Raw genomic sequence first — 11,075 nt, forward strand, 5'->3', positions numbered from 1 at the left:
TTTCTTATTTTGATTTTCAAAAACAGAGAAGCCTGGAATGGGTCAAATCCCACCAGCTAAGTTGAAGGACTTAATTACCAACAGTGAAAAAAGCCTTTCAAATGGCCCTTGCTGCTTTCTAGCTATTAATACTATCAGCTCATCCGGTCTCACACAACACATTTTTAACTTTCTTCCTCTTTAGAAGACTTGACAAGTTAAGGAAATTAGTATGCCAATCCCCTTCTGACCTGTGAGGAAGCTGAAGCTCAAGAGAGGTTAAGGCCAGAGTATGACCAAGGTAACCCAACTTGGTACAGGCAAGAGCCTAAAAACCAGGACCCCTGACATATCACTAGGTCATGCTGCCCCCCTCACCATACAAGAGATCTTCAGCTTTCTATTACTTTCCAAAGAGCAATCAAGAGAAGAGACTGTTTTACTATAAAACTTGTCATTATCTTCCCCAAGTTGGGACATTTGGTTTAGAGGGCATTAGCCCACTGTGTCCCCCTTTGTCTGACAAAGCAATAAAGCTATCCTTTTCTACTTCACTTCCACCCTCCTCCCCGCAACAACAAAAAAAAAAGGAAGAGAGGGAGGGAGGGTGGGAAAGAGTGGAAGAAAGGCACAGGGAGGTGAAGAGAATCATGGTCATTACTATAATTTACTAAAATAAAACTCTAACTCATGGTGAGATTAATTGTACTAATTATTTTTACTGATGTAAAAGCGTAATTAACAAATGGTAAAATAGGAAAATTCCTTTTGTTACACTGCAGAGTATTTATTATTTCTTCCTGGGAGTTTATTTAAGCTTTCAAATAAAAATCAATTTTTCCTGAGTTTTCTGAAATCGGAGCTGATAAGGCTACCAGACTCACGGGCCCAAACATCGCATTGCTTTGGGCTATAGAAGTTTCCCTTCTGCCAGTTAACCTGAATTCTCAAGAATTTCTGGAGGGCAGATAAAAAGACCCCAACAAAGTCTTTTTACATGACATAGTCTAACAAGTCTCCTATTTGAGCCGACCCTTCCAGTGCTAGGAAACTGCTCCTGAGAATCTACAAACCAGTTTATTTCTGCGGATGCCCTTTTCTAGATGATGTGTATATGTGTGTCCTTTCTATGACTGCTCTTGTTTTTTCAGTCCCTTTTACGCTTCCCTGTGGCTCAGATGGTAAAGTGTCTGCCTACAATGCGGGAGACCCAGGTTCAATCCCTGGGTCGGAAGGATCTCCTGGAGAAGGAAATGGCACCGCACTCCAGTACTCTTGCCTGGAAAATCCCATGGATGGAAGAGCCTGGTAGCTATAGTCCACGGGATCGCAGAGAGTCCGGACATGACTGAGTGACTTCACTTCACTTTACAACACTGTCTTGACAATTAAAATAATTGGCCTCTGATGCTTTATTCTCTTCACTGATAAAAAATCTGTGTATTTCCTACTTTCAGCTGAAAAGTACACCATCAGCTTAAACCAGAAAGGGTCATTACATTCTTTCTGTAAAGAGTCAATGTAAATATTTTAGGCTTTGTGGGCTACATAAGGTCTCTATTATATATTTCCCTCTCTCTCTTTTTTTTAAAAAAAGCCTCTCAAAATGTACAAGCCGTGCTTGTGTGTCAGACAAAAGGCTTGTGGCTGCCTTCGTCTGTCAAACCCTTGACCTAAACAGTTAATTTTAAATGGGCCCGAAATAAACCATTTGGAATTAGTTGGAACAACTTTACTATCCAGACCTCTGGAGACAAACTGAAGGGAACTCAGGCCAACACGTTGGTAACTGAGAAAGGTCAATGGAGAAAGGGGGTCGTCCAGTGCTGCTGCCCTAAGGAGAGGAAGGAGACCTGGCCTCAGCTTGGTTTTGCCTTAAGCCTGAACCCAGGGAAGCTGGTCGATGGGGATAAAACTGAAATAAAGACACTAAGAACAAGGTCAGTTTATTTTACTCTCCCTCCCAAGGCTGTTAACCTGGGAAACAGTGGGCTGATCATGTAAACTGTCTCTGAGTTTAGTTCATTCATTACAAATCTCACTCTTGCTCATGAGGTCAAAAAGTGAATAAATCAAGGCTGAGAGGGAAATCCAGTCCAAGGGAAGCGTCTTCAAGAGCCACGATGCGGATCCTGACTTGCACAAAACTGCTCAGCATCTTCTACAAATGGTGGGAGAACTTTATTTTAATACAAACATCTTCTTTTGAACCTGGCCCCTTCCTGCACCACTACAAAGCAGCTTTGTCACTGAAAAGCAATCCATTTATTTGAGCATACTCTTTTTAGGCAATTGTAATTTTTTCCACCGTCGTAACACCACTCTGTGCTTCTCACTGCTGGTCTTCTCCTCCAGCACTTTTTTCAGGATAATCCTCATCACTGTCTCTGTTTCTGCTTCTTTATCCTCTCCAATAAGAAGATCCAACGTATCTCCCACTTTCACCTGAAAATTAAAAAGAAAACAGAGCTGTCGTTTGGCGAAATGCAGGCCAATGCAAACATCTCTACTTTGGGTTTTCCCCAGAGAACCAGTCCCCGGCGGGGAGGTACTCCTTTGAAACAGTCACTTATCTTAGTGCCTCCAGGTGAAAGGGCCTCCCTCTCTGGGAAGGTGCCTCAAACCCATGTGGCTTAACATGGACCAGTGTCACTCCTTCAGGCTGAGACAGCTAGCTGCTTGAGGATGGGCCCTGTGTGGCTCTGATTTTCATCCCTATTGCATGACTTAAGGAAACTCTTGAATGGAAGCATTTATTTTGGTAACAATGGCAAAAAACAAAGGAAGCGGGACATAATTTTAGAGAGTATGAGCATAGTAATTACTACAGGCACTGGGAAGACACTGAGAAGACAATTTTCAGTGTAACACATTCACTGATTTCAACCCAGATAAGCTACATCATTGCATACAGGGCATAATTTGTTGGAAATTCATCACAGTGCAACAACAGCCGTATCTCTTTAAGAAATGGAAGTAAAGAAACTGCTTTCCGGTACTGGCTAGCCCCAGGGATGACACATCATCAAGAAGAGACAGGACTCCATGAACAAGGATGGAATGCCCCAGAAAAGAGGATGCTGACCTGGGTTAAAAGGGCTGAGATCAAACCCATTTTTATCCAGAGAGGAGCTCTGGCTTGAGTGAGTGCAGGACATGCCCTGGGGGGCAGTCACATTCGTGCTGCCTGGGTGCAAACAGCCCGAGACAGACACCGGGTCCTGGCAGCTCAGTATCCAGGGGATCTGCCCAGTAACTCAGGAAGGGGCTAAACTGACCCAGGCACAATATGCGGCTTTTGCTACAACACAATCCAGGGTGACCAGAGGCCATCTCAGACCACTCACCACCACTTCCAAGCCAGGGACGGGCACAGGGTTGAAGAGGCAGGACAGGAAGACAGGGAGGGACCCTCATGTGTGGGCCACGGACCCTTAAGTGGGCATAGGTACCCATTTAAAAGGTTGCTAGGGGGCTTCTGTTTAAGAAGCCATCGTGCCAAATGCTTACATTTACTGCATTTTCCAATGAATACTCCCTAAGGCGGTCCTAACTTCATGCTGTTGGAATATCTGTACTTCACTAGGGCAAGCGACCCACTCAAGACATCCGTAGGCCTAATACTCAGTCAACAGCGTGGGAATGCACACCTGCTCACCACAACACCATACCGGTCAATCCTGGCAGCTGGATATAAAACTCACAAGTGAAGTGAAAGTCACTCAGTCGTGTCGAACTCTTCATGACCCCATGGACTATACAGTCCATGGAATTCTCAAGGCCAGAATACTGGAGTGGGTAGCCTTTCCCTTCTCCAGGGGATCTTCCCAACCCAGGGATTGAACCCAGGTCTCCTGCATTGCAGGCAGATTCTTTACCAGCTGAGCCACAAGGGAAGCCCAAGAATACCTGACCCAGGAATCAAACTGCAGTCTCCTGCATTGCAGGCAGATTCGGGAAGCCCAAAACTCAAAGGGCTGATTTTAAACCATTAACTTTCTCCCCTCTGGGCTGAGAAGCAGAGAGACTAACACCATAGCGAGGCATGATGACTGCTTCTCTTTGTGGGTATGAGGGCATCATCTGGGCCAGATGCAGGGGCAGAGGGGAGTCAGTTCTCCTGAAGTTCTGCTGGGTTCAATTTTTAAAAAATGACCATGTGGCCAACCTATATAGGCATTTAAAATCAATGTTCAGAAATACAAGACTTGGAAACGCTGCTTTACCTTTTTTGGCATAACTCTGTGTCATTAAAATTCCTTTTTAAATAAAGGAATACATTAATGCACATGATACAAGATGTAAAAGGTATAAAAGGATATACAGAGAAAAATCAACCCGTTATGTATCCTCAGCAGCTGGGCACAAGCCCCATGGAGCAGGCCACGGAAGGGGAGGTGCCCTTCATTCCCTTCAACTGTGGGAGACAGCGCAGTAGACACAAAGCAAGACTGGCTGGGATTAGGGGCTGTTCCAAGTATCTACATTTCCAATCTCCCCTTAGCTGCAGTTACTATGGCTACCAGGCCTCCTAGTAACAAGGCAGCCGTGTGTTAATGCTGGGCCCTTCCTTTGCTGACCCTCAGGAGAAATCTGGAAGGCAGCCAAGACAATAGAACACCCAAGGCAGAATGAAGAAGCAGCAATTAGGCTGTAGTTAACAATATCGCAAAGCAGAGGGAGAAAAAACAGATCTGTGGTATCTGCAAATGAGGCCCTGACAGAGGCATCCTGCACCAAGAACAGGTCTTGTCTTAGGAACACTGCGGCTGGCTAGAGGGGGCTGGGCTACACAGGGAAAAGCAATTAAGGGACAAGAAGGACTTGATGTCCAGATGCCCGTCTGGAGTGCCTGACTTCCTGCAGCTCACAGAGCAAGGGCTGACACCCGCAGTCTGAACCTGCCAGGCTGGGTGCCTTCAGAGGAACAGTGGCCTTGAGACTTGGTGGCCAAGAAAATCACTGGGGATCCCCTCTTCAGTCCACCCAGCCACAAGAACCACTCTGAGCACAGGATCAGGGCCTCTGAAGACAGCCTCCGTGCTCATCTAGGTCCACAGCTGATGGCTCACACCCTCCCACGTCCCAGGGGAACGGGATGCAGCTCACGTTCTCCGATCCCAGGGTTGCTTTGAAATACGAGAGAAGCTAAAATAAAAACCTTCAAAAGTGTGTCTAACTCCGCTAGAACATTTATTCCCTGGACACTGACTGGGAGTTATATTCTGTCTGCTAATGCCTCAAGGGTCAGTGTCTGCCACACTTTTTAAGGGTCTCTGCCATATACTTTTTAAAACTGTCTTGTTAACTTTTACTATCATTATTATTTTTCCCAATTATGAAAGTGAAACATACTCATAAAAAATCAGAAAATAAAACACATGAACATAACTCACAATGCCCACTCAAAGATAAATGCTGCTGCTGCTGCTGCTGCTAAGTCGCTTCAGTCGTGTCCGACTCTGTGCGACCCCACAGACGGCAGCCCACCAGGCTTCCCTGTCCCTGGGATTCTCCAGGCAAGAACATTGGAGTGGGTTGCCATTTCCTTCTCCAATGCATGAAAGTAAAAAGTGAAAGTGAAGTCACTCAGTCGTGTCCGACTCTTAGCGACCCCATGGACTGCAGCCCACCAGGCTCCTCCGTCCATGGATTCTCCAGGCAAGAGTACTAGAGTGGGGTGCCATTGCCTTCTCCGATTTTAATCTAGATATATGTATATATGTAACTTATTTTTACAAAAATACATTTTTATAAGAATATATATCATTTATTATAACATCAGATACTAGAAATTCATTTTCTTGTAACACTTATGAATGATTCTGTCATAAAACAACAATATCAACAGGGCTATCAGGAAATATAGAACCTTTTTGATGGCTGCTCTGCACACAGAGCAGTGTAACTTCTGCTGAGCTGAACAGAATTGCACATCTGCTCAGGTTACAGCAGGCCAAAGAAACCTCTACATGGATCAAACATTTCTTTTTGGCCTGATTATTATGATTTCAGAGAGGCTAACATTAATAACTTAAGAAGTTTAATTAATAGATTTTTTCTAGTTCTGATAGTGACTTGTCTTAAAATTTTAAAGAAAAAGAGGAAGCTTCATCTCAAAGTCATTATGGCTACAATCAGCAAGTGGTCTGTGTGACTGAAGCTGTGTGGCTAGGCCTGAGGGAGACCTTCAAGGTGGTAAGACAGACATGCCTGAGGGAGACCTTCAAGGTGGTAAGACAGACATACCTGAGGAGCCACTGATGCCCCAAGGAAGGAGCCCCAGGGGAGACTGGGGAAGGCGTTAACTGAGTACAGAACAACACACAAAAATATTTGGTTGTCATAGTATCTTACCGTTCTGCTTTTCTTCCATAGTTTTTCCCCATTCAGCCTGAGTTCACCTTTGTAGAATGCATCTTCCACTTTGCTTAAAAAAAAAAAGTCAATAGAAATATATTCAAGACAATTATATAATTTTGAGGAAAATACTGGCTATTAATAATGCTTTTCCTGACAGTGACCAGCCTACCCACAAAATCTCCATTCTGGGCATTGGGAAAGTGAAAGTCAACTGCTCCTATATGAATCTAAACAGGGAGACCGAAGGGCACTGCTGAGTAGATGTGGCTGCTGCAAAGATCTGCTAGAGCGAGATGGCAGGTAAGCAGCGCTCTGCTGGGACTTCATGCAGGTGATAGCTCCCGTGATCCACGACAGTCAACATGAGTGGGTGCTACCTTCCCCTCACATGCTCTGAGAGAAAAACCAGTTACCACACCTGTGGTGAGGCTGTTAAGAAACCCTCTGCTGATCTGCACTGAGGCTGGGGAAATGCCAATCCAGCCACTGCTGATCTCTCTGAATTTAATCAGTGGAGCGACTAGACCAAGGCAGATACAGACAAAAATGAGTGCCCTTTCGTCTTAACGCTCAGACTCCTGGTGATTGATGTTGGGGGTTTTCCTAATAACAGTACTAGCTACTACTGTGAGAGACAGGGAGGCCCTTAATGAGCCTGCCAGACTTTACAGAACATTGAAGTCCTGATGAGGGTGCCTGTGCGCTCAGAGTCATCTTTATGAGTCTTTAAGTTTCATGGATTAAAAAATTAAACTATGCCATTAAATTAGGACATAAAGGTACAAATTAGACAAAGGAATCTTAATTTCTTATTCATATGACAGTTCTTACTTTGCATGCAGTATGCACACAATGATTGCTAAAGGAATGAATGAACAGTGACGATCACTATTATTATATAATAGGTCTAGCGAAGAAACAAGGAGATTAAAGAAACCTTGAAGGTTATGGTTAATATCTCCATACACTATATACATGAACGCACATAGTATTTTCATCATCATAGCTAACATACATTGAGAACCCAGGTGCCACACATTGTTGTAAATGCTACAGGAAGATAGACTGACTTATTTAATCCTAGCCACCACCTTCTAAAGCCAGTTCTATTAGCCTTATTTTACAGATGAGGGAACTGCACAGAGATTTTAAGTATCTTGTCCAAAGTCACAGAGAGCCAGGATTAAAGCCCCGGTAGTCTGGGTACAAAGCCTGCAGTTTTAACCACCACATTATGCTGCTTCTAAGATATACCATCTCACGTAGCATTTGTGAAACCCAGGTGCATTCTATGCTTGCTATATACATCTAACATGGTGATTCCTTTTTTCCTCAAGAAGCTGTTTTTACATCAGTGGTTCATCTTACAGTTGACTATGTCTTAGAGTCAAGGAAACACGGCACATGGGATTTGCAGGCAGTCATTTGACTTCTTTGGGAATTAGTTTTTTCACGTATAGAATGAAATAATTGGACCAGGTTCCTGTAAGATTCTTTCACATCTGTGGTTACCCTTCACTGTAATATGAGCCATGTGATTGGTAATGCTGCTTTAAAACAACCAAGAAGACAAGTGATTTTTGTATGAAAACGCACATACTTCCTTCCGATATCTAGGCCCGTCTTCAGGATAACGTCATACCGGAAAGACTGTACTGCTTTGTCCAGGTCTTTATAGTCTTTGACCTCACTGGGGTTGTCCTCGGGCTCCTCTTCCAGCTCACTCATCTCATCCCTCTCTTCATCAGAGTCCCCTTCATCTTCCACTTTTTGTAGAGTCTTTTTAGTGGATTTTTTAGAGCTTATATTACTTTTGAGTCTTATGGAAAATGGAAAAATATATTCCGGAGATATTAAAAGCCCTGGGAGTCTCAGTGAGAAAATGTTATGGAGGAGTGTTTTATAATTTGATGCATTTAACTTGGCACTAGACAAATACAAGTATCGATTCCAGGAAGCACAGCCTTTATGTGAAGGTGTCCCTCGCAGCGCTCTGCAGAGTCCAATCCAGGCATCTGGCTTTCTTAAAATGCTGCTGGGCAGTCTGACACTAGTCATAGCCATGGCACATACTACCTGAAACAGACAATTCAGATTTAGTTCACAAGTGTGGTATCTTGGCATTCTTACTACATAAACCATGCACACTGTGAACACGTTACAGCTGATACTGTACCATGTTCCCTCCTACAAAAGGCCATGTTGGGTCCACACGAACCAAGGCCATGCACACTGTACCTGGTGAGTCTTCTGGCTGTACTTAATGTACTGACCTGATAGGACAGTCATGAAGGTCAAACTGGATGCTAATACATGTGAAAACACAGGTTCCACTCTTCTCACTCCCCCAAATTAGTTTGGGTACTGACTGCTCAGTGCTTTCCCCACCCTCTTTGGCTATGTCGTGCAGCTTGCAGGATCTCAGTTCCCCAACCAGGGATTAAACCTGAGCCCCAGCAGTGACAAGTCCAGAATCCTAACCACTAGGCCACCAGGGAATGCCCTTAATGATTTTAGAGAAAAAAAAAAAATCTCAGAACAAGAAACACTGTCTACTGACATACATTACAAGCTTACAATAATGGACTTTGCCAAGGGTACTAGATCATCACTTTATAAACCCAGAGTAAGTCTCTCAACTTTCAACCTCCAACTACAGCAAATCAGAGCTAGGAATGAGCAAATTGTACAGATCTGCATTCTACCCCCTTTCACATCTTCTTCCTAATAGATTCATTAGCTAGCAGAGAAAGAAAGGGTAGGTCACAGAGAGCCAGGATTAAAGCCCCGGTAGTCTGGGTACAAAGCCTGCAGTTTTAACCATATTATGCTGCTTCTAAGATATACCATCTCACGTAGCATTTGTGAAACCCAGGTGCATTCTATGCTTGCTATATACATCTAACATGGTGATTTCTTTTTTCCTCAAGAAGCTGTTTTTACATCAGTGGTTCATCTTACAGTTGACTAACTGTAATCACCACTAACTAGGTGATTGTTCCCTGAGGCACTGAGGCACAGTCATGCCACATGTCCTGTATGCTCCACTGCGAGAGGCCTCCTGGAAGACTTCACCCGGTTTCCTCTAGACTTTGTCCCAGGCATCTTGAACCTTGCATGTTGTATCATTTTCTGTTGTAAATCATAGCCATGACCCATAGCTGAGTCCTGTTGAGTCTTCCCAGTGAAATCAGTGAACCTAGAGGTGGTCTTGCAGATCCTGACATAGTATCTGACTGCCTATTCGACATATCCATTTGGATGCATAACAGGGACTCCAGTCTTAATTAGCCCTGAAACAAACTCTGATGTATCTGCAACCCCAAATCTGCTCTAGCTGCAGCCGTCCCCATCTCAGTTAATAGTAACTCCACCCTTCTAGTTCCTGAAAAGGAAAGCTTTCAGTCACTCTTGACTCTTTCCCCCCTACTCAGATCCATTATGTCAGGAAATCATGTTGGCTTATCTCCAAAACCAAAACATTTGGTTTCCCTTTCACAATTACCACTGTTACCACAGATTCAGGCCCCGGTCTATCATCAGGATGACTACCAAGGCTCCATCACAGTCTGTTCTCCATACAGCAGTCAGTCAGATAGACTCTTTTAAAAAGAATTTGTATCACGTCTCTCCTTCCCTCACAATCCTACAAAAGCACTGAAAAAGCAAACTCCCTCCCTTGCCCTATAGGCCCTGTGATCTGCCCCCTCCATTTCCTCTCTGACCTCATCTCCCGCCTCTCTCACCCTTGCTTACTCAACTCCTTCCTGAAGATCCTCGTACACAACAGGCAAACTTCTGAGTAAACTCCTTTGTTCCAGGTGCCCTACTACACCCTTAGTCCAGGTTATCTGCAGGGATAACTCATTTTTAACTCAGTCTACTCATTCCAACTCCATTTAACAGGTATCTTGTCCTCCCAATCTCCCCTGTTCTACTTTCTTCCATCATAGCATTATCTACTATCATGTTATATAATTTACTGGTTTTGTTTTTGTTTTTTTTTTAATGACTCTGCTAGTAGAATATAAACTGTTACCGGTGCTTTTTTCCTCTGCTCAAGCCCAAGTGCCCAGAATAGTGCCTGGCACGTGGTAAGTACTTGATTAAATACTGTGAAGTGAAAGCACAGCAAAAGAACCTGTGCGTTAGAATGAAGAGCTAAGATGGGGTTGGGTTGACGGGTAAGAGGTGAGATCGCCAGGAGCCTTCCATATCAAAGCGTGGACTTATCCAGAGTGTGTGAGAGTTATAGAAAGATCTTAGGTAGGGAAGTGATCCGACAGTAGTGCTTTTTAAAAGATTTCTTTGGCGCGACAGCGTGGACATAAAGGGATGATCGCGGCAGGAGGCCTGAAGGTGGTTTTGACTGAGATCTTCAGGCGAGATATAAAATCTGTGAACTAATCAAAGTCTGTAAGAACAGCAACTACCTGAATGCAGAGGCGACGCTGTCCTGAACCCGCGGGACACTTGGAATCGCTCCACGTTCCTGAGCCCGTTAACTACTCCGAATGGAGAACCTGATTGAACTGCTTTTAGGTCAATTGCAACTAAAAATCTCTTGGCTCAGAGGCTGACAAACTGCTGAGACAAGGTCATGTTCCCCTCGCTCCCTCCCTACCCCCTCGGGCTGCGCACCTTCGCAGGTTCTCAAGGTCAAGGGAAACGACACCAGAGTCCTCGAGCTTGCAGTCTGCGTCTGCAGCCAGCAGGAGCAGCCAGACCCAGGA

The 11,075-nt window shown here is 44.3% G+C and overlaps 1 protein-coding gene across 8 annotated transcripts in view; it reads right to left on the reverse strand.

Moving 5' to 3' along the window:
- Positions 1–2,221: 2,221 nt before the first annotated feature.
- Positions 2,222–11,075, reverse strand: part of LOC105000680 (chromosome unknown open reading frame, human C6orf203) — a 9,224-nt gene continuing 370 nt past the window's right edge. For 2 of the 8 annotated variants that reach the window (XM_010856661.1, XM_010856665.1), the window contains exons 2-4: positions 7,943–8,414; positions 6,337–6,409; positions 2,222–2,424 (exon numbers count right to left, since the gene is read on the reverse strand). In XM_010856661.1, coding sequence (XP_010854963.1) covers positions 2,245–2,424; positions 6,337–6,409; positions 7,943–8,406 — 717 coding nt within the window. In that variant the 5' untranslated portion in view covers positions 8,407–8,414 and the 3' untranslated portion in view covers positions 2,222–2,244. The other 6 variants (XM_010856659.1, XM_010856662.1, XM_010856658.1 and 3 more) reach the window with 5 other exon arrangements.

The sequence above is a fragment of the Bison bison genome, unplaced genomic scaffold (assembly GCF_000754665.1).
Source record: "Bison bison bison isolate TAMUID 2011002044 unplaced genomic scaffold, Bison_UMD1.0 scf7180017864373, whole genome shotgun sequence".
Classification (NCBI taxonomy): Eukaryota; Metazoa; Chordata; class Mammalia; order Artiodactyla; family Bovidae; genus Bison; species Bison bison.